Genomic DNA, 25,612 nt, shown 5'->3' with positions numbered 1-25,612 from the left:
ATTATTTTGCATTCTGACACCCACTAAAAGGTTTTCTTGAAAATAATATGCATCATAAACAAGACAAGGTATTAATTGAGGTCCCAAAACATGGACCAACAATTTCTTCCATGTCATGGCATGACAAAATTAAGCAGTAAATAAAAAGACTACAAAGATAGGTACTTCTTCAACAAACTATTTCTTTGTTTTAAAATTCTATATTCACCCTTTCTTTACTACAACTGTTGTTATTGTGAAAGGTTTGTATTTATTACATAACATTATTATTTTGGTTCTATTGTATTGTTTCCTCATTAATCAACAATTTCAACATGTTGGGTGCCACAATAAGTTTTAGCAACATGTCTATGGGTCACAAACAATTATGTTTCAAAGCCAGTTTCTTTTCTGGTTTATGAGGTTGAGGAAACTGTGGCTAATCCTTTTACATAATGTATTTTAAAACCATATGCAAATAGATTATTTTATGGACTGTGTGTAAAGTAAGATTTTAAACATAAACAAATTATTATGGTGATGTCACCCATAAATTATGCAACTTACTATTGACACAAGTTCAGATCATCTTCAGTATTCTGTTCAGAACTTATAAAAGGTAAAATGTACTTTTTGTTGAACCTCTAATTTTCCTTAGCTTTAAAAATGTAATTATAGTTATATAGCAAGCACTAAATCTATATCAACAGACCATTGAACACAACTCCTAAATCTATAAAATAATTTATTTAAAAAAGAGAAAAAAATTACAATATGCAAATCAGGAAAGTTTAATTTGTGACAAGGCTTCACTTCTATTTTGAGCTTATAATAGATGGCATTGCCATTTAAAAGAACTTGTGTACAAATTTAAAGCTTAAAAACAACACAGTATATGTAATACCTAAATAACTAAAATCATGTTTCATGTGTCAATAACTAGCTTCAGTTTTATTATTCACATGACAGTTATCAATATCAATCTGTGCCAGATCTTTCTTTACACATGATCATGAAGCTAATTTGGATACGTTTATATATACATTTTTAAAACAATGAGCAAAAACAGTACACTTAATTTTAAAATTGTCTTGGTTGCATTAAAAAACTGGTAATTGAATAAAATTGTCAATAACATTATTTCATCCAATCCCAAGCAGTAGCCTCAATAACATTTAAATAATTATCTTTCAAAACTCAAATTTTCTACTCATCCTTCAACAGAGATCTAGTGTTGTTGTTTTTTTTCCAAAACTTATCCATGAACTGGTGATAAACTGTACAACAAACATCTGAAACATGTTACTTTATCACAGCTCAAGAATTTCTGCTAGCTGTACAATATTTTGTGCTTGAAGTAGTAGTGGCTTATCAATCATTGCTCCATGGAATGTAAAAGCTCCCTGTAATAATAATAATAAATATGACAAAAACTGATTATCTCAGCTGTAAAAATAAACAGAAAACAAGTTTATTCTTAATAAAATAAAAAATACATCTGAAAACATACAAGATTATCAGTTCTTGTTTACAATTTATTCAAGTAACTTGTGAAAATTCAGTTTAAATCTAAAAGGGTTCTAAAAGGATTCCTTTAAAAAATTACATAAATATGATATCCTTTCTTTCCTTCAATGGAGAAGATACATTTTAAAATGATTATAAAAGCAGAAAAAAAGAACTACTCAAATGTAAAGCATCCCTTAGGTTTGTGTTTATAATGAAGCCATAAAAGAGAAAAAAAACTTGTTGAATTTTTTTAAAAATTATTTTGCATGTTCTGGAGTTTGAAGGTAATTTTTTCATCTCTTACTATATAAAAGTATAACAGTATACAAGCTATAACGCTCTACAAAAGTATCTTTGTTATGGTTGTGCAAGAGATATTCATTTATTACACATTACTTAGATTTCGGTCAACTGTGTAGAGCCTTTCTGACAATGTAAATACATGGGCATTTGAAATATTTAAAACTTGAAAACACAAGCTTTTACATACCCTTCCAGTCCTTTGATGTTCTTTAAATTCTCTGATTAAATTTTTAGCCCATTCAATTTTATCAGCCGATGGTGCAAAGGCCTCTTGCACAATGGGAATTTGGCATGGATGAATAATCTGTTTTCCAGTGAAACCCATCTGTGCTCCCTCCAGAGATTGCTCCTCTAGCCCTTTCAAATCTAGAGTAGTGCAGTGTTATCAACTACCTATAATTAATTCTCTACAATGTAAACAATAACTGAATTTCATATTATTTTTAAATGAACATCAGAGTACAATCAGTACAACAGAGGAAATAAATATCACCTAAGGTTTAGTAAATGTTTGAGCTGCAACACTATGTTAAAATAGCTTAAATATACAACAGAAATCATGTATTCCATTTCAAAAGTTATGATAACCTTCTTAAGTTACTATAATGTTGCTACTTATAAAAGCAGTAGTGTTCATATGTTACACTCTACAATGGTAACACTGAAACAGAGAAAGTTTATTAATAACTGCTATTTGTCTTAAATCTGAAGAGCAACCTCCAGAGTACACCATATCAGGAAGTTTTTAGTTTTTCCACAAATTACTAAAATACTAATAAATGTGAGAGGCACAATACTGGCTTCAATTCAGTCTCCATATTGCATTACTTACTTCACGTAACAGAAGACAGCTGAAATGGAATATTATTTGGCATCTTAAAATGAAATTCAAAGTTCAGAGTAGGATGCAAGAAGAGGAATATTTCAAGGGAGAATTTGAAACTGGAAACAGTTGGCAGCAAGACTGAAAAAGAAAACAAGAAAGACAAAGCTCTTAACAAAATCTGGCATATATTGCTCTGCCTCCTTCAATCCATATGTTGGGATACTTATGGTCTTTTCATCAACATATATCATCACAAATGAAACAGTTCATGATGATGTCAAAGGCTGAGTATACAGATTGATGTAAGGTAGTTAATCACTGTGATACCTCAAACATTATTAACTTTCAATTTGTGTTTAATGAAACATGTATTAACAGTAAAGAAATTTTACAGTGAGTATAGGGCATTTTTCCCATAACACCATGCAAAAATGTTAGGGCAAGACAATATTTTGTCATTCTTTCCATTTTATGGGAGTAGTTCTTCCATTCCATTACAGAATGTAAATTTCAAAACTATAATAATGTTTCACTGATTCCTTCTGAGAATACTTATTGTTTTTTAGAATTCCCATACACTTGTACCAAGAGTATGTGATAATGGTTCTGCTTGAATTAATATTGATCAAACTTAGGGTCTGAAATAAATGTCATGGTACCCCATGCAGAGTCTTAACTATATAGAAAGAAACTAACATATGGTATAGGCATGTGCTAGAAAAAAATCAATTTAATAGTACTCCACAAATAAACCTTGACAGAAACAGTGCTTAACACTATACATTAAATTCTGTTGCTGTGCCATGGCCCAAAAAGTGTGAGTAGGGCAAAGAGTTTGCTTAAATGCTTTACTTGATGCTGGATGGACTCTCCAAAAAACTGCTGCAGACTTGAAATGCTCCCCAAACACTGTTACATACATCCAGAGACAGAGACAAATAAACTTGAAAATAGAGGTTGCAGAACACCTAAACTTGATGATGCTGATGTTAAGTGTCTTTATTTATACATCTTTTGGGGCAGAAAGAAGACTGTCACTGATCTCAATCAAGAGATAAATGACCATGTACCAATTAAAAGAACTGTGTACAGATATACAGTATGAAGCAGACTTAATGAGAATGGAATATTTGGTCATGTAGCAGTTAAAAAACCTTTATTTCAATATCCAAACATTGTCAAGAGACTGAAATTTCCTAAAATGTACAAAAACTTGGATGTTAATGATTAGAAAGGAGTGTTATGGACAGATGAGTCCAAGTTTGAACTATGTGGTTCAAAGTGTAGGTTGCACATCCTGCAGAAGAAAGGCGAAAGGTATTTACGTCAATGTATAGCACCGACCATGTGGCACAGAGAAGGCAGTGTGATGCTTGAGGGGTTGTTTCCTGCTAAGGCAATAGAAGATATTTGTAAAATAGATAGAATAATTGACCAGCACAGGTACCACCAGATACTGATCTGCCACAGTATACCTAGCAGTTTGTGTATTATTGGTAAAGTATTCTACTACCAAGAAGATGATGACCCCAAACACTCATTAAACAAATACATAAATTACATATCTAAGAAAGAAACTGCTGTAGTCATTCAAATGATGCAATGGCCCCACACAACCCAAGTATGAACCCAATTGAGCATATCTGGAATTTTATAGAGCAAAAGCTTGATAAATCAAAAGTTACTTCCAAAGTAACTTTATGGGAGCATATTAGAAACATTTGGAGCAAAATCCTAAAGAACACTTTGATTAAATATGTTATAACAATGCCTGAAAGACTGTCTGTGGTTATTAAAGCAAAAGGGGCCATACAAAAAATTAACTATTTGCTGAACTAAAATCCTTCTACTGAGTTTTTGTCACACTAAATATAAAGATGTTTCACCTGTAATCTATCTTCTATTGTCCTGTGAAAATAACCTGAAATCTAATTTTTGACTTTGTTCTGACACGTTTTCACAGTACTGTATCTTTCTTGCAATTATATGTGAAGGGTGTTTTTTTTTTTGTAAATGCACGATGCAAGGAATGTTTTGGTCCTCACATCTTAACAAGTTGTAACTGAACAACTAGATTGTGTTTGTTATTTTACAGCATTAACAAAGGTATTGCTTATAGTAATTTTAGTCTATATTAAGAATGATGCATTAGCTATTACTATAAAAGGCTTTATATTACTGGCAAATGAGACTAATTTTGCATTAAAGCTTTGCAATTCCTTGTAGCATTCCTAGCCTGGCCTTCGTGAAGACACCTGAGGGAATCAAATGTATTTTATTTTTGAAAATTGCTTCAATATTTCTCTCTCTCTCTGGTGTACAATATTTATTTAATGATAGAAAGAAATTGCTCTACCATGCCAAATGGATATCTATCAAAATTGTGAAAGACATATTGCAAAACTCATTTGAGTGAAAAAAACATTATTATTATTATAATAAACTTTTATACTTTCTCTATTTTCAGGACCTAACAACCCAAGAAGTTTGTTGTGTGCATAAACCAACCTGTACTTCAATGTGTTATCCACATCAGAAAAAGCAACACATACCATGGCATATTTGTTGTAATGATACCAAAAGCACTTTTATTTACTACACTTCTTAAAGTTATGGAATAAACTACATTCACATGGCAACAAATAAAGTCCAACACAATGTAACAGATTAAGTTCACACAGTCAGATTAAATTAAAAAAAAAAGGTTAATACATCTTGAATCACTAAATTCTTAATTTACACAATACTTTAGGGCTTAATACTTGTAATTCATAAAGTTCATTAGTGGCAACACTATTCCCTACAGTCTTTGATAATCCTATTACACCCATTTTACACATTGCTGATTCACAATGTTTTACTTATATATATATATTTCAACAGTATATTTAATTTTTTCTTCCATTAAAACTGATTTTTATATTGCAACCCTTCATAATTTCTTCAATTGTACATAATATTACAAAATGAATAATATATAAAAATACTGCATTTTTCTTTTTCATTTTATAGTCTTATAACACTGATATTTTAATTTACATTTCACAGTGCTATAAAATCCAAACTAAGTAACTTCAAGATATCTAGACTATTTTGTACTGAACACTATATACATTTGTAAGGTGCACAATATTTTAACAAAGAGATAAAGCCCTCAAAAAAACTATTACTTTTACAACGAAACCTCAAAAGTTTATTACCTTACAGTGAATAAGTAAAACTCACTAATTGCATAATTTTGTGACACAGAAAAAATTAACTACTTTTATAAGCTCTATTTTTAATGTTGAAATATGTGTATCAGCTAGAGAGAGCTGCATGCTGTAATGAAGATATTAAGTTTAAAACGTTTAACAATATAAGCATAGAAAGTTTTAAAAATTTGACATCAAGGTTTTATTAAATATAAAGTTACATTATAAAAATTGAGGTTAGAAAAAATAGTTGAGGAAATAATGAATTGTTTTTAACCAGTGGAATGAATCTGTCAATTTGTTTTCAATTCAGCTGTAAAGTTGTACAGGTAGGTTTATTCTTTACACTAGTGTAGTTCAGTTAACATCTTTTGTAAATACACAAGTTACCATACTGTTTAAGTTTGTAAAACATCAAAAAGGAAATGAACTAATCTGTTATTATTACATTGAAAGCATGTTCAATTATTTTTACCAAATAATTTAATAAAACAAGTCAATGAAAAAACATTACAGCATTTAAAACAAAATACTTCCTGACAGTGAACATAGAAAACATGAATTTTGAAACAACACTTAATGACAGCAGAAATCAAATTTTTTAAATCAGTATAACACTTTGAAAATCATAAACACTAATAAAATAACACCTCAAGGATAGTGAACAGAAAAATAACAATAAAACACTACTCTAAAGGTATTAAAGATAAAAAATAAATCAATAACAAATAGAAGCACCTGATAGTCAACACAGAAATATGCAAACATAACACAATGAAAATAAAATTAATATTATTCAGAGAGATTACACACCCTTGATAAAATTGTTCAATTTGCACCTGAAATTTAAGCAATGTAAAGTATAAACAATAACTCTTCCTGATCTTCACACCTTTGTTAATTACTTTACTGGTGGGGATGTACTTGGATTTTTTTCACTATTATAACCCTAAGACATTTTCAACTCGAAAAAAGAATCAGTATGGAAAAAGGATAAATAAAAAAGTAAACTTCCAGAGTTAAAAAAAATATTAAAACTACTCTAAAAACATGATAAAACATAAAAATGAAAAATAGCAATTGTGTGAAAAAGTTAAAAAAATGTTAGTTTGATGCATATTTTAACAGAATTACACATAACATGAATTCATTGTACCTTTATAGTCAATATATACGAGATCCACAGCCTGTATTTTCAATGATTTGGCAACTAGCACAATTGTTTGACGTGCCAAAAGTACTTCTTTGGCTTTTAATGTTCTTGTTGCTCCTAGAATAAAGTAGATTGTAAATTAAGATTATGTTTGTATAAAAGGAAAGCTATTATTTATTAGTTTCTAAATACAAGCTCTGAAAAGTTGTCACCTGGAAAAAAAAAAACAATTCTTTCACCTTCATAGATTGAGATTTTCTTATCCTTTTTCAATAAAGAAAACTGGAAAAAAAAAAAAGAAGCTTCCTAGTGTTGAAAGAGTTAAACATTTGCTATACAAAGTATTTATATTTTGTATTTATGGTGAAGCTATTAAGGCCATTCACTACTATCCCTTATTTCAAGCCAGTCAACAGCCCTGTGTCACAAACTTTACAAAAGTATCACTCCTGTAAAGTTCTCACAGCTTATAGCATGAAAAATATTTTATGGTATCTCACAGGTTCAAACCAAGATAATTAGCTGAGAAATCCAGAGCTCTACCACAATAAATTACAAAATACTGGCTTATCCAGTATGCAGAACACAGCCAAACAAAAATCCCACAGGAAGGAAACCAAGATTCTCTGACAGCCAGTACAGTCTTATTATTAGTTTACTTCAGTTACATCCTTTTTTAATTCATCTTTTAAAGTAATTTTGGTCAATCAAAAATATGATTTTTAATCAATATGTCTCTCTTTAAGTTTTATTTGTTCTCAGTGAACATGCCAGTACAGTGGATTTTTAGGTATTTCCTATTTCCACAAACCAATAAGTTTTTTATTTTTCCACTTCTTATATAAGTTCAGGTTTGCTTTTTTTGTTAACTAATGCATTTCTTTTTCGCACACAATAATTAGAGACCTGATACTAAATTGCACTGAAAGTTATACACACACACAAATATATATATACACCACCATATTAACTTCATTACTTGACAGTTTCTTGTGAATATTCACTTATTAAAACCTGAAGTTGGAATTAAATAATAAAAGAATTTAAAAGTATTTAGTCAATGTTCAATAATTATCCATGAACAGTCTTCTAACTATACATCATACTTTAGATACAGATATTATTAAGGACTTAAAATAGAATGCATTGTACATCTTTTGAAATAATCCAAGTTTTGAATTCCAGCATTAAAACTAAACTTTAGATGGAATTTTAAATCAAACCTATCATCAATTTATGTTCTCACAAAACAAAATTCTTCTCAATCTTTCTTTGGAATGTTTCATTGATTAATTTATCCAATATCTCACACATGTATTTAACATCCTCTTCATGAACAATTAAACAAAACAAATTCCATCTTTTATTAAATGGTATTTTTACTGCTGTACTTAAAATCAACATATCAAATATCCTGATATAGTGTGTCATCTTATGGTACTGTCATGCAAAAACCAGTTAAGTAAAAATAAGAATTTCTAATTTTAGTAAATAATGCTTTGTGAGGAATAGAAACCAAAGATGATATATATATATACACACATACACTTTTTTTAAAAAAAACAAGATATTCATAACGTAAACAGTGAGATTAAAGTACTATCATTATTATTTTACAATCTTCCAGTTCTTGAAAATCCCTAATGCACTAGATAAAGAAATGTAGTGCTAAAATGTAATAAACCTAATATTAATGTCTTATGAAAAGTATCAGGTTATCCCTTAGCTAATGTCCAATTTTGGATTCAGAAAAAGAATTTCTAATGCTTTTAATGTTATTTAATTAATAATGTATGTTCCATTATTATTAATTACTTCCTGCCAACGATTCACAAACTTCTGAGTGCCACATCTATAAAATTCTTGGGGTTTAGAGAAAAAGTAGTGAGGGTAGTTTTGGCATCTTCATGTGTTCCAAGCTCTTTTCCATCAAGATAGTTCTGCAAACTTCAGAACAGATGATAATCAGATGGGACAAGGTCTTCAGAATAAAGAGAATGTAGGAGTGTTTCCCTGTTTCGCTCTTCAATCTTTGCAGATGTGATCCTTGTTGTATGGGGCCATGCATCATCCTGGTGTAACTCAACACCTTTACAAATGATCAAAGCAGCCCTCTTTCAGTGCAACATTCAAGCATTCTAACTGTTGATAATAGAAGTCTGATATAATCATTACATTGAATGGCAGCATCTCAAAGTGGATCACACTAACAATATCCCAGTAAATGCTTAACAAGACTTTCCTTGGGTGGAGGTCCATTTTGGGCTGTGCTTTAGCCAGTTTACCTGCACATTGTCTCTGGCACTTAACATTTTTATAAAATATCCATTTTTCATCTCCAGTCACTAACCTGTCCAATAAAAAAGTGAGTTACGTTCAGGAGAATGTAAATGTCCACTATTGCTCTAAGGTTGGCTTCTGTTTAATCATGGAGGAACAATTTTTCAAGTTTTGACACCTTTCCAAGCTATTGCAGATGATGGTAAACTGTTGAATGCATTGAATGAAGTTTTTGTGCCAGTTCTTCAACTGTTACAGCACAATCTTCATTAAGTGCAGCCAGCAGCAAGTCACCACTAAACTCAACAGGACGACCTGAACGTCATCACTTAAGCTGTAATCACCTGATCTGGACTTCTGAAATCACCTTTGATGTTTTCTTTCATTGAGAGACTCTGAACCATAAACACCTTGAATGTTTCGTATAATTTCTGCTGCACTATTGCCTTTTTTAAAGTCATAAAGCATTATACGCCTAATGTGCTCCTTAGACACATCCATCTTCATAAAGGTTTATTTGATTAATGATCTGAGAAAGTGGAGTTGAGATAGTTTCTTTTATTTGTCTGAACATTTTTATACACGTCCTACTACATATTTTAGTCATTAAAGCTTTCTACAAAGACAGAAATAATGATGGACTTTCTGTATTACATTTTCGGACATTACTTATGGAATGACCCAATATAATTAAATATAATCATTCTTTGTCAGTTTGTAAAGTGTATTCACATCATAGCAATTACTGTTGCCATTTTTTTTGACTACCCAATACAGATGACATTTGTGATTTGGCCACATGACAGAAAAACTTTCCCAATTTCATACCAGAACTTAATGTAAAAAACATACATTTTACCATACAAATTGAATATGATGGTATCTTACATTCTCCATAAATGAAATGCTAAATTAAGTACCAACAACATGCACACACAAACAAGTACCTGAACTTCACAACTTCTCATCCCATTTCAAGTCCAGAAACCTGAAGTGTCTGATAATCAAAGCTGAAAATATATGTGACAAAGATCACCTTAAAGCAAAACTAAAATGGAAAGTCATTTTCCAAGAGCATAAAATTTTTGAATTTCTTATCAAGAAAACTGTATACAATAATAAAAACAGTACAGGCAATAAATCATACAAGTTAATAAACATTCGAATACAGGTTGTATGCAATCTCACAAATAACCAGAACTTTGTGAGAGACTCCAAGATGTTTTACAATTTATAACATGTATAAACATTATTTATGGAGAAAAGGAGGGAATCAATGGGAAGGGAGGGTGATTGAATAGAACATCTAACACTTCTCTATGCATCATAAGACTTGGAAAGGAAGGAGTAGCCTAAGAATAAAACTAACCTATCATTGTGATAAAGAATGCTAAAGGTGTACAGAACAATATCTCTTGCAAGTCAGAAAAAGAATAAATTGCATCTTCAGAGAAAAATGGTAAAGGAACATTTGGCCAGAAGTTTAATTGAAGGGTATTTAAGACCCTTCAAAACTAAACTGACATTCAGGTATAGAAAAGGAACGGGACAAGGAAAACAACTGATCAAATAAATTGATGAGCGATCTGTAAGAACTGGTGAAAAATAAAAAAAAGAGAAAATGATTAAAGTATAATGGAAAGTCACTGGCAAAGGTGCTCTGTAACTAGCAACTGTAAAAATGTAGAAACTGCTGTCAAAAACATGGGTAAAAATAGGAAGAGTCAGATGACTAAGCACATGGAAGTATTAAATGGGCCAGAATTTAATAAACTACAAATATGTATTGGTAAGTTGTAAGGACAAATGGTCAATAAAAAGTGAACAAGAAAACAGATTATTTAACAATAAAATCTTGCCCATTTTGCAGGCGACAAAACAAAAGCCACACGTGAAGACTAAGGCAGGGCACCTCACAGTGAAAATGGATATCTGATGTTGATGTATAATGCACCTCCCAGATGGAAGAAGCTCCTAGGATGCCAAGAAACAAAGAAATGGAAATCATAAGAGCAAAACAAAAGGAACAATGAAATGAACCTAGAAAATGGTACCATAAATGAGAGATAGCCCCGTGAAGAGGAGAATAGATACATATAAAAAGACTGGACCCATATACATTCGAAGCATTAACAGCCAGTGCTGCAGAGTGCAGCACTGGTGACCAAAGTTGTGAAAACCTGTTGTTCAGAATAATCACAAAGGCATTAGTAAAATAACTGTCATGGTGGAAACATCACAGAATATAAAGACTACTCTAAGAAAAGATCTGGTTTATATAAGACAGCTAATCTGACACCAAATTCAAATGTTCTGAGAAATGACAGACTATTACCTAAATGTGATGGTCATGGGCCAAGAAACTTTAAAAACAAGAAAGCAAAGCTACCTAAGAGCAATAATTTATATTTTGGTTGATATCATAAACACCAGAGGAATTCCTTGAATGATCATAAAGACAAGACAGAAGATGATGAGAAAGTTGTTGACCCATCACCCCTTTGAGGAAGCTTGTATGGACAAAGAGGCACCATGAATAAATATATATCTGGGCAAGGGTAGAATGCTTAGTTGTGTAGAGTTAATTGAGCCACCAAAGCAGCAAGATGTGAAGAGACAAAGGGAGTGACAAAAGAAAAGGCATTTGATCTCTGGACATACTCCACTGAAGGAAATGCATCCTAAAAGAACAAGGAATTTTTTTGAGAAGCTAGAGTCCCCAAAAGAAACAGTCTCTCTGATGCAGGAAGAGGAGACACGAGACCTTTGATGCCAAGCATTTCATGTTCAAAAGACACAAAAGTGATGGATGACATCACCCTACTAACAGGTGAAGAAAGATCCACAAATGAACTAGATACTATGTAGGGGTCAAAAATTGACTTGGAAATCCTGATCAGCCAACTCAAATGAGATGAATCTTGAAAAAGAATGGATGTCACAGCAAAAGATGCCTTGGTGTATTGGACAACAAAGAGACAATATTCCATATAGTAATGAAAATAAAATCCTAATAAATGTATCCTCCTTAAAATAATTCTCAGGATCTTATTTAAAACATGAGGCTGTAGCCAATGCAAAAAAGAGCTTGGAATCTAAAACTCCAATCGCTGTAAATGAAACATGACAAAGCAAATAGTAGTCAGAATAATCAGAATGTAGATAAAAGTATCTGAGGCATTGATCTTGGCCATACACAACAACTTCTTTAAAGAGAGAAAAAAAACTGCATTTTTAACAAAGGGATGACAAGAAATAGTTTCAAGAGCAATAGCATTTATTATAGGTAGTCAAACTCCATCTCTTATGGAACAACAAAGATGAGAGTAAAACCTCATTGTATTGTTGCAGATTATAAAAAGACACAGATTCCTCCAGGCACAAAGGGTGCATTAAGTCTAAGAATGTTGGAAAGAATATAGGAAGAAAATAAAGAGGAGATTAAAAACAAAGTGAGAAGACAAAAGATTGAAGGTATTGTCACTTTAAAATTCTTTGTAAACACAGCATCAAACAGACTGATTTTCAATGAAATATACATATACAAATGCCAAAGAAAGTTGGTTGATTATTATAAATAAGTTAGTTGAAACTGATTGGTTATCCACCCATCTACCAAGCACATTATCACAACAGCAATGGTTTCAAAGGCAGGACATTAATTGCAGATGTAAAATGACATGTGAAAAGACAAAGCTGAAGGTAAGAGTGAATAACATGGTTTACAAAAGAAAAAAACAGATAAGATAATAAATAATGCATTCACTATTGGATTATACAAAGGCATTCTCATTTATAATACATGCAAATAACAGGCCTAGTTATGGAAGATAATGTGCAAGTCTGGTTTCTCAATTGCCTACAAAGGGATAAGTTACCGTAGGAGACAGATAGATGTAAGTAAAGTTATTGTAGTATATCAACATTCCATGTTTATCAAATACAGTAAAAGATTGGTTTGAAATATTTTTCTGTTTTTTGCTGTAAATACAGTTAAAATGGTTACAAAGGTTTGGTATTGCTGGGTCTCACACTGTTTCCATAAAATTCATAAACTTGCACCATTTGAGTAATACCAAAGTATTTCCCAATTGATTAGTAAATTTAATGTAATTCCATACATTTGAAAGCCAAGAGAAAAGATATGTCAAATTCCATGTTTTTAAGGCATTTTATGCACTGTATGATCTTGATCTATGAGAACAAATGTGCAGTTCTTGCATGTGACCAAATTATGCAAAATTCTTTATTCTACAAGTTTAATATTTCACCCTGCAGCAATTATGTAAGAGTGGTCACTTAACAAATTTCATTCCATTATATTATTAGGTTTCAAGTTGTTTTAAACTAGAAACAAAACATCTTTAACATACCAATATCAGCACAAAAATCATCTGATCCAAAAACAACTCCATCCAGAACAAACAGCCCCTGTTTTGATAAATCAACAGCTCGTTGACAAATAGTTCTAAGGTCAAGTAAACTTCTGGCACTTTCTATGTAGATGATGAGATTTATTTTATCCACCAAGGTTCTTGTCTGCAAGTGCTTAAATAATTCTTCAGATATCTAATAGAAATAGAAATTTAAAATTTCATTAAAAGTCAGTATTGACAATTATATAACACTACATAATAGATGTGAAGAACATAATACATAAATGAATTAGTCTGATATCATTACGATATATGCATTTACTGTATAAGAAAACTAAACAAAAAATAATTTTTTTTATGACAAAGTGAAGGCACTATCCTTAATTTTGAAGTACTGATCAAAGGGAAAAAAGTAGCCAGTCAGCAGGACTCTAACATTCACTGTCCATGGCAAAGAACTGACTTTTACTTTTATAATGCATCTACACCTTCACGTGAATATTTTGTGTCATCACTAGGATTTGAACCCAGCTCATTAGCCATAAAATCCAGAGCTCTCTCATAGGGCCAGTCTACATCCTGAGTGCATAGCACAATTTTTTTCTCTCTTGGAAGTAATGAGATGTGTACCACATAATTTTGGATCCACACAGTCTAGCACATTAACCACTTGTAACCATCAAATTAACCATGAGATTAGTCATACTACAACTTTTGATAATGTATACACATCATCACAAAGGTTTGCAGACTATCAGAAAACAGACCTTTTGTCATTTGAGCATTGTATTTACTAGCCTTTGTTGAATCTCACAAATGGAGGGGGTACAGAAATTAATTTTTGTAGGTTTTATATATATTTCTTGAAATACTAAAAAATTATAAGTTGCTAGATTGACACCACAAAAAAAACTTTTCACCTGGCTTTGTATTTAAACTATATGAAGATCTAAAAATTTTGTTTCTGTCTAGAACTACTGCCTTGATTGTCACACTTCAAACTCTCCAATGTCATAATGGCTTTCCCTATGCCAATAATCAGGGAATGTTAGCAGTATTATGCAGTTCAAAAGTTGTCACTTTCCTTTAATGATTGAAAAATTGGAGGCTATTACATCATCTACACTTACAGAACACCATTGCCTTTCTCTGCACTGAATGGTTATAGCTATTTTTGTCTGGAACCCATTCAGAAGGATTCATAAAAGTTCAAGAAAAGAGATGGAAATCACTTTCATTCACATATCAATGGCACAAATACCACCAGGGACTGACCCATACTCTCCATCCCCAAATGGATGTGTCTATGAAAATATGTAGACCCAGACACGCAGAAAGAAATGGCACACCAGCCAATATATGGGCTTAGTCCAGATACACATCAATGGAGATCATCTTACATGGAAAGAGGATCCCAATCAATGTTATATCACTCCTGAAACATCCACTGAAGTGTTCTCATACAGACATGACTATAAGGAACCAGCAATGTCTTGAGCAGTAAGTGATGGAATCAGAGGGTGTGGGTAAACAAAAGTTCCTTTGAACTAAGTTTTAAAGGAAAAGGCAGACTTGCCTTATATTTGTGTCAAAAAAGTCCCCATATGGACAACATATTGAGTGAATCTGAGGAAGGACTTATCCAAATTGAACAACCATCCCACTGAAGTGACCACAGAAAGTAGCTGCCATGTAGAATTAGATGATTGATGATTCCTGTTGGAAATGAGCCAAAAAAAGCCAAGCATCCATGTAATAATGAAATAGCACTCCTTTGACATAGACATGTCATGAAAAACCCTAGACAATACAACAAAATGTGCAAGATGCCAAGGCAAGTCAAAATTAATGGGCCCAAAAGTATTAAATCACCCCAAAAATAAGGATGAGACTGAAGTGACAGCAGTAGATATAGGTAACTGTTAGAGACATAACTTAATGTCATCTACAACCCAGGAGAAAATGCCCATTTCAAGGTGAGAAAAGATTGTATAGTGAACCAAGATTGGAAAATGAAGTGGTTAAGGTGAGATAAATCAGTTACCAACTGCCAATCCTTAGTGATTTTTGGGAACAATGAAAAATATTGGAAAAAAAATCCCTTGAAGGATAAGGAACAGTTTCAATTGCCCACTGCAAGAGTAGTACCCAAACATCTGACACATGCTAGTAGGTCATGAGATCTCAAGGAGGAGAAAGGAAAACAAGCAAATGAGAAACCAGAGATGGAGAAAGAAATGGTAATCAGAAGCACATAAGGCTCCAACAGAAATAAACAGAAATGTGGAATGATGGTGAACCAATATCTCTTATGGTTTAATAATATCCAGGACAGTGTTAATATATAATATTCCAAAATTGAGCCACACTTAAATCTCCAAGATAGGTTAAGAGTATACATATTTGAGCCAATATGGCATCATGGTAATAAAATCACAACAAAGAAGCCAAATATTTATCACCAAAGCCAAGGACAAGATGTGGGATAAAGTGCAGGAGGAAAGGACAAGGGTACCTCCATGAAAACCCACAGAATTTTTGTGGAGAGCCTCAGAGGAAGGTGTATGCACAAAGGATACTGTGAAAAGTTGATAAGGGTAAGAAGCAAACAAGGATATCAGGCATGTGAAAGATAGACATATGAGTTTGAAGCCACTCTTCAAATAGGTAACAAGAAACCTAACAACTTTTGATCTAAAACTGAATAGAAAGCACAATATTAAGAAAAGGTGAAATAATCAAAGCTCCAAAAGGGCATAACATGCCAATTCCCCTTGGTGTTCAGGTTCTTGCTAACTTTTGACCTCACAAGGGAATGAGGGAAAAGGTCAAAGGTTGAGAAGATCATTTTGTCTATGATGTGATGTTATATCTCAGGTGTCTGATTTAACATCAGACACCTGAGATATAACATCCATTAAGACAAAATTAGGCCTACCAGACCTTCCCAAATTTCACTGACATACTTTCAAAGTAAAGTTATCTAAATACAATTTGAATGTAATGTGGTCAAACCTTGTGACAGTCGAAAAAAGGTACTTGTAAGTCTAGAATTAACCACTGGGCTGCATTCACTTCAGTACCTCCACAAAGGAAACCAAGAGGCTTGTGAAGGAATAAAATATTTTATCGACACTATACATGGAAGGTACTCCTTTAAATTACTTCTAAAAATATATTAGAAAATCAACCTAATGACATGTGTACAGAAAGTTATGTATGTCATATAAAAACAAATTTTAGCTTCACCACATCCTTATAATTTGTCACAACATTTAGCTATGTTTTATTTGATGACTATACATCTTGATGATAACTGCAGCACAAAATTTCTGATGCAAAAGGTTATAGTGTAAGGTTGTCACAACCATAGTGCACTCTATTCCTTCCTAGAAACTTCCCAATTTGTGAGGGTGACAATTTCCTAACACTCCAACACTAGTTTCAACAGTTTGATCAAAAAGAAATTCATTGGTGTTGCATATGGAAGTAACATGAGTATCCATTTCATTCTTCTGCTGCTTAATGTTTGAAATGGTTGAATGAAAAGATTGTTTGGTTGGTTAATTAAGTGTTTTATGGCACAAAGCAGCTAGGCTATCTGTACCAAACATCCGTGGATTATTGTCAACCCTCCATGAAAAATGGGAGAATAATGAAGGGGAGCAAATTGAGAGATCAATAGCAGTAAAGGACTGACTAGGTGCATGGAAGTAAGTAGAAAAACTAGGTTGTAATCAGAGAGCATACGCTCTATAGAGCAACTCCTCCTATCAATATCAGTACTTCCCTAGAGGGAATGATGTCCATCAAAGTCCCCCAGGATTAAAAAGGGAGACAACAACTATTCAATGAGAGCATCAAGGTCTGATTGATCATATGTCTCTCCAGGCAATGGGTAGAGAGAACAAACAGTGAAAATATGACCCAAGAAACTCGGATGGCTATGGCCTCCAAGGGGTGTGTCAAGTGGCAAAGACAGGGTGAGCACATACTTATCAACCAACAGTGTCACCCCTCCATGCACTCATCCATCACACAGTTTCATTTCTGTACAAAGGAAACTGCCAAAAGGTAAATGTATTAGCAGGTTTCAGAAATGTTTCCTGTAAGGAAAGACATACAGGATGGTAGGAAGCAATTGGTGTTTTGATGTCATCCAGATTAGAACGTAAACCTCAACAGTTCCATTGTATCAGGGTGGCCATTTTTATTTACGTGTAAATGAATTGGGTGGAGAACCCTACTGATTATGACCATGTCTTTTTTCCTCACTGTCCTTATTTGAGGGAGGTCTATTGACCTCCATGGATCCTGCTCTGGGTCAACAGGGCAGATCCTTGCTGTTGGAAGGGGATTCCAGTGACTGAGGATGTGAACAATTGATTGTTTTGCATCTTGAGGTGGGAGAAGAAGATGTATCCGAGGAAATGCCTGTAACTGGAATCAAAGGATGTGGATCTTGGGATTTGTTGGAATGTATGCAAGGAACAGAGATAGGTGTTGAAGTTGATTCATCAACTTTTTTAACCATGGAGGTCAAAAGATTTTTCATTTGTTTGGAGAATGATTCTTTTAGAGGCACAGAGAGATCTGTCTGCACTCCCACTGTAGTTGTGGAATGTATGGCCATACTCTGTAATAAGACAACCTGCCTTAATGGTGGCATAGATGTGAGAATGAGGACATTGGTCGGCACCGTAATTCCACCTTTGTGAGTGGATATACGCCTCACTGCAGAAACTCCTTGGATGGAGGAACCAGCATGAATCTCTGGAATGTTCTTCAAATCTCTTTTAACAATAACTCCTCATGATGAATCCAAAGTAGCATGAGATGTAACCTCAATAGGTATGCCCCCAATTGCCTTTGGATGCAAGAGGAGTTCACTGTGTTGAGATGTGGATGTTTCCACCAATATGTCACCAGATTGAAGCTTCTTAACTGACTTTGGAAAGCCAGCAAGTCCCTCTAGTCCCTTCTGAATGAAAAAGGGAGACATTTGCCCTAAGGGTTTGTCTAAAAGTGAATGGAATATAAGAAAATGAGGTACAACAGGTGGTACAGTTAGTGAGGATTACTGCTCAGTATCTTCAAGGAGTAGTCATTTACCTATAGACTGTTTTTTCACTATTTTATTAAGATTTTTAATTGGAGTATCCATAATAAATAAAAGGAAATTTCGGTGCTCACTGACCCCACCCACCATGAAGCCTTACGAGGGGATGCACTACAATGTCAAACAAGGACACTGCAGTAACACCAGGATTTCATGAGCACTGTTCCCAAATGCCAACATCAAATACAATGTTTACAACACCTGTTGAGAACGTTCAACACTGGTACCTGGTTGACCCTAGCCCAAGTGGACCAGCCAAATGACCCAAGGGGGTCCACCCCAAGGCTGCCCGTCTACAGGAATTCAAGGCCAAAGTGGTGTGTTGGGTTGGACCCCTCAACCACCAGGATTCTCTCCTTCCCTTCATGGGTTGCCATACACAGCAAACACGTAGATGGAAGTTTAGATCCCAGAGGAGGTAAAGTAAAAGAACAAAACCTTCCTTGGGAGGTCCCCTCATCACGTTCAGGAATCCACACTGAGGGGTGAATGGAAAGAATGACTGAAAACCTTATCTTGGTTAATGCATGTCACGTGCCCTCGTTTCCAGAGGGAAATCATTCTTAATTGTTATTTACTGTTGCCTGAAATATGTGGATGGCATTTGCCACTGACCTTCATGTTGGAGGATTGTGATCTGACAGAAGATGTTGCCATTTCCTTCCATGACTGAGGTATGAGTAGTTGCAGGTCTCTTTCTGGATGAGTCTTCAACTTGATCAATCTTCTTTTGTTTTCTGATTTCCCACCTTGGAAATTCCAAATCCCCATAACAACATCTTTATGACAAGAATGTATGAATACCTTGCACTGTAAAGTGATTTTACATACCCTTCCAAAAAGCAATTCATTTATGGAGGATCATGCCATCTATAAAATCCTAAATAATAGCAAAACAAACTTTTGATATATTCTGTTCCACCAGCACTTTATATTTCCTGCTTTTGCCATGCAGCTTGCATATTCAAAATCATTTTAATATAATATACTTACCTTTAGAATCAGGAAGATTTTTCTTACCTCTTTCTCTTACAAAAGAATCATCTAGTTTAATCATATCAAGACATTAATCTTTATTAAATCTGTAAGTTTTCCAAAACAGTGATTTCTTTTATTTTTTTAAAAAAGATTGACAAATTTTAACTCCAACCTATTAAAGAAAACTATCCATTTAAGAAGTTTTATACAAATCTTGAAATGAAAAAACTAAAAAATCAGCCATAACCTCAAACTTATCTATTCAGTCATCAATATTTGCTTTAAGTTATATTTAATCATCACATGAAAAAAATTTCTAACAAATTATCTGTGTAACTTATTGATAAATGTGTTTATAAATCAGACTTACCCACTCAATGTGATCCACACTTTCCACTTTTGGAAACATGACAGTTGGAGGAAGTCTCCCAGCTTTGAATATTTCCTTCATATCATCACTTGCTAAACCACTGTCAACAGAGTTCATTCTCACCACACATTCAGTTCGTCCAAATTCTACTTCATCAAGCATCTTTCGAATAGTCTTACGAGCCTCTTCCTGAAACATTTGAATGTAATAAAATTAAACCACCTAAAAACATAGTAACTTTTACAAAACCCAAAACAACTTGCAATAATCAACAATCCTAAATAAGTTATGAGCTAATTGATTACAATTATAATGTTTCATTAAATATAAATGTGAAAGATTACTTTTACCAAACAACTTAGGTTTTCACAAGACATAATTAATTGTTTTGAATGATTCAAATATATCATGAAAACAATTTCATTCAATGACTGATTTAAAAAAGTCATGAAACTTCTGTTCTGACAAATCTGCAATCGCGGCCTTAATCACAAATGTTTTAGCAACTGCACACAATGAGTATGATCCAATAAGTCTGTAATTTATCCCAAAAAACATTTTTTCAATTCTATTTATAATATATGATTACAAAGCTATACCCACATATATGTATATTTAATCAATAAGAGAATAACTAACATCTTAATTCAATAAGGATAACTAATTTTTCAATCTTGCAATTTAAGAAGTGATGGATCTAATACTAGAACCAGATTTACATTTATCACACTCTTGAATTCATAATTACTCTATCTTCTTCAGTTTGACTCACTATTGTGAATTATCACTGATAATACAAACATTCATTTGTTGAGACTCATCATGCAATGCCTAATCTATTCTGAAAATTTCCAAGAATTTGCTTTGTCACACAAATTGAAAACCATCTAGCTGTAGAGACCAAGTATTATTCTACCACACAACTGGACATTTAAATTTTAACTTTTAAGTATATTTGCTTTGTAATGTATGCTTAACTGTGTAATTTGAAAACACTTGTAATTGGTATATTTAGCTTAAACATTTAAATATGTTAATGTTTTATGCTTAACAGCACAAATTAGTTTACAACTTTCATTGCAAATTTTTATGGGGGCATAAACTATATTTTTTTGAAATACTCTATCTTGGAATTTCTTCCTTAACCAAAAGTAGAAATGTTTGATAAAAACCCACAACAGAGCCATTCACAACACAGAAGATTTATTTTTGTAATGTGCTGAGTTTTAATTTTTCATATAATTAACATAATAATCATAAGAAATTTTAAAGAAAGTTAGATGAGTTTGAGTAATATGAAAAAATGGAACATGAAAAGTTAAATCTCAAATGAAAACTGTTTAAAACAATTAAGCAGTAACTGGAATCAGTTAAATAATATCAATAACTCTTGTCAGTTAATTTTTAACAATCAAGTGCCAGTTACTCAGTTGTGTTACCTAAAACTACCTGAATCAATGTTTAAATATACTCATGTAATTCTACAGACTTTGGTTATATTGATGAATCAGTGAGCTACCAAAATAATATGACCCACATTTTTATGAGAGCTGCTCTCAGTTTATTTACACTGCTTAGAATTGAATCATGTGCAGCTAGCAATTATCACTTTTCTAAATAACCTAGACTACAATTACTTAATATGCTAACTAGATTTCTTTTTAGAGAAAAAGAGTGAAACATTATAACAGATGACTTGGTATCCCATAACTCACAAAATAATTAGAGATGTCATAAATGAGAGAGAGAAGAAACCTGTAACTAGGACTTGTTAATAAATACTAAAATGGAGATTTGTTATTTGTTGACATCTTTCAATAAGCATTATAAATATGAAACAGCTTGTGGGTACATACATGGGTATTTGCAGTACATGTTTAAATGTTTATCCACCCTTCATTAGCAATAAATTTTCTTCTTTCTCACTAAAACTGGATGCAATGCTGTATTTGTGAAAGTACTGTCACACCTTTTCTAACAAACAACAGGGATCAAGCCACTGACATGCATTCTGAGAGTTATATTTCAAACTAAAGTGTGTGTCATACTCTCATTGCTTCAAGACCCTTACCAGATTTTCAAATACCAGAGTGGTCTGAAATACAAGTTTTCACAGCTTTTTCCCAATGAAATAAAGCAAACTGACACTGATTTTACCTGGGATAAACATAACAGAGGAAAAAGAAGGCATCATGTCAAAGTTCACAAACACTTTTATTTAATGTTTTTTATTTTTTAGTACACAGTTTGGTCTCAAGAAGAAAGTGGATTATTTTTAAATAAGCCTTATAGATACAAGATATGATAAATGCATGACTCTTGAGTGCTTCTCTGAGTGAAGACAAAAGTGGCTCTCAGTTTTATGTACTAAAGGAACTGAAATGTAGATAAAGTAATTTCATAATTTCATGCAATAACTGAAGCCTAATTGAAATTGAAAGCAATCACAAAACACCATAGCAAGGTTTCTTCTAAGAGTATCCTTCACAGTAACAATTCAAACCTATAAACTCAATGACTAGTTTATATGCTCAATATACTTCTCTTCCATGAAGATATTAAAACTTGATCATGTTGGAAGAATGTTATACTCTATTAGAAAAAAAGAAGTTTCAATGAACAGTACCTGCACATGGCAATATTAATGGTTGGAAGATTGCAATCCTGTAATGCAAATTATTAATAGATATAGTAGGTTTCTACATTATCACAGCCCATTAAATATAGGTTGGATATACTCCTGGATACTCTCTGAATGAATGTATGTCCCCTATTTGGCTACACTATAAAGTATTATTTGACTGTTAAAAAATTAGCATACCATCTACTCATGTACTTAACATAACAGAAGACAGGCTATTTTGTAGTTTTGGATTACAGGAAAGCAGACCACTGGTCATATGATACCAAGACTAACCTTATGAAACCTATTCCTGACCACTTATGTGTTAACTTGAATCCAAATGCTGCTAATAAAATGGTGACTCAATTGAGAATATAAGGTATATTAGTTCCATTGAGTCCATATTATCAGACAGCAGCCCCTTGCAATGATGCAAACAAGTGTATATTACATGCATCTCCAGACAACTATATTGGTGCACTGAAAGCAAGGTCACATTCTGTCAATCACATTTTGTGATACTGATGTCCTGGGCTCCTTACTTTAGGAAAGACATTCAATTGTTAGAAATGGTTCAGAGAAAGACTACTATAATAATGCCTGTGTTAATACAAAGATGAGTTGAAATATTCCAAATGGTTTTCTCTTGAAATAAAAAGTTAGGGTGGATCTCATCCAGGTGTTTAAGATTGTAAATGGAATTGATAGTGTTACTATATCATCTTTTTTTCTACAATTAACAGTGAGAATAGTAGAGCTGGGAGAGAATTTTAAATGTTATCAGGATAAGAGTCTTCTTTAACTGAAACAGTTTTATTTACCTAACTGAGTAATTGGCCTTTGGAATGATTTGCTTTCAGATGTTGTGGAAGCAATAAATTTGAGTTTAAGAGCAAATTTGACAAGTATATGAATGATGAGGGCTAGCTGTAAGATTTTTTCTCTTTTAATTTTATTTGTTAATAGTTTTTAAGTTTAGTTCAGAAAATGAAACAGCTAAGATGAACTAATAGGTCAAATGTTGGCCCAAAACATTACTGATGTTAATTTATTATATTCTAACTGAGTTGCTGCCACAATCACACTGTGGATATGTTCAAATGACTGAATTAGAGATCCTAACATGCTTTATTACTGACCTGCATCTCTTTAACAAAACTCACAATGGATAATACATATCTGATTTTCTTCCACTTATATATTCTACTAAAATGAGCATATCGTATCACGAATAGAGACATTACATATTTTATATGAAATCGGGAACACCTTGACATCATTTAATAACAGCAGTTGTGCATTGTCATAGCTCTAATATATATAACATACTTAATTTGCCCTTTTAATTATTTTGACAAGTGACTTAGTTGAAAACTGTTACTGATATGATTTTATTGAAATATACAAGATAATTTACAAATTCATTTCATTAAAGAAAGAATGCTTGCTTAAAAGTGAGCTCTGACAATTTCATATAGCTCCTAATTTAAAATCACCACAGTTTAAAAATAAAATTGACAGGATTATAAGTACTTTTCATCATGTACAAGGAAAATAAACCTAAGTTAGTTTTGCAAATACTGATTGATAATTAGATCTTTTTTATTAGTAAGTATATTTTTTAAACACAGTTTAATATCTACTTATTGCATCTTCACACATTTATCAAGGTTTACCTTCTTACTCAAAGCTACACCATCTTCGCAATCCAACACAGCACAGTCTACGTTTAAAGTGGGAACTTTCTTAATCTTTCGTTCATCATCACCTGGAACATACAATACAGCTCTACGTGGGGTATATTTCTTTCCAAATATTCCGGTCTTTTCTGTAAACTGGCTATTTCCACTACAGCTTGACCCCAGAAATCTTGCAAGAAAAGAAAAACTACTTCTTTTGGTAGCAGTCTGCCATAACATTGTCAGGTGATGATGAAGACCAGCCATGTGTGGTGCTACAAATGTTTCTACTGTAACAAAACATGCAAACATAGATGAGTAAACAAATGATGACGATTTTCTTAAGTAACGTAGCAATTATATATCTCATGAGTTATTGAAAGTAATACAATGCAAAAGGGGCTGCACTTAATTTTGATTAAGTGATCAGTTTGCTTGATTACTAATTTTGTTTTATAATTATAAGCATGAATGGTAGTATTAAATGTAGGTTACAAAATAGTAGATTTTTTGGATGAGAGATGGCCTTGATAGTTTCAATGATTTTCTAGTTTTACTTCCAACAAATATAGTCTATAGTATAAAATGTATTATAAAACTAAAAGTGACTTACCTCACTAGCCCTAAAAATCAAGCTTACAGCGTATTAACGTCTCGAGAATTTAGTATAATCTGAGATATGCAGATTTCTCGAAAATGCAGTCTGAGAAAAGAAAACAAACAATATTTAAAAAACATAAAGAATATCTATAACAATACCATCGTCGAATAAGGTTAGTTTCAAACTCCACGATAGATCCCATAAGTAATTATTACCATGCAGCACCCTCTATAACACTTTGCGTTTAAGTGCAGAAAAAACTAATTCGCTCATGATCTATTCTGTAAACACAATATAGTGTGACTTATACAATATATATGTGTATAGACATATACATATATCACATGAAATACAGTACACTATTTTTGAAGCATAAACAGATCTCTATAAAGAGGGGCGTTACTGTCGGAGAACAAGGAACATGAATTTCGAAGCCATTTTATCAATTTCTATAGTGCATATCTTCGGAAAAACATATGTGTATTTCTTTTTTTGAAAACCATTAAATACCGTTCATGTAAAGTTTTCAGTATATCATAAGAGTATACATTCATTGGACATATAAATTAAATGACCTGCATGCAATCAGGAACCATATTTCATGATGGCGTGGTACTCTTTG

At 32.6% G+C, this 25,612-nt stretch overlaps 1 protein-coding gene across 4 annotated transcripts; it reads right to left on the bottom strand.

Moving 5' to 3' along the window:
- Window positions 1-707: 707 nt before the first annotated feature.
- Window positions 708-25,612, bottom strand: LOC143250680 (citramalyl-CoA lyase, mitochondrial-like). 4 transcript variants are annotated; one of them, XM_076501573.1, is made up of 8 exons: window positions 25,570-25,612; window positions 25,003-25,092; window positions 24,387-24,679; window positions 20,088-20,276; window positions 13,618-13,813; window positions 6,968-7,081; window positions 1,979-2,157; window positions 708-1,382 (listed from the first exon to the last, which is right to left on the bottom strand). In XM_076501573.1, the coding sequence occupies exons 3-8, from the start codon at window positions 24,654-24,656 to the stop codon at window positions 1,290-1,292; spliced, it is 1,041 nt and encodes a 346-aa protein (XP_076357688.1). In that variant the 5' UTR covers window positions 24,657-24,679; window positions 25,003-25,092; window positions 25,570-25,612; the 3' UTR covers window positions 708-1,289. The 4 variants fall into 4 exon arrangements, with proteins under 4 accessions (XP_076357688.1, XP_076357690.1, XP_076357687.1 ...); XM_076501575.1 differs by having other exon boundaries at window positions 25,566-25,584; XM_076501572.1 differs by lacking the exon at window positions 25,570-25,612 and having other exon boundaries at window positions 25,003-25,227.

The sequence above is a fragment of the Tachypleus tridentatus genome, chromosome 5 (genome assembly GCF_004210375.1).
Source record: "Tachypleus tridentatus isolate NWPU-2018 chromosome 5, ASM421037v1, whole genome shotgun sequence".
Classification (NCBI taxonomy): domain Eukaryota; kingdom Metazoa; phylum Arthropoda; class Merostomata; order Xiphosura; family Limulidae; genus Tachypleus; species Tachypleus tridentatus.
This window is presented reverse-complemented; position numbering and strand designations above follow the sequence as displayed.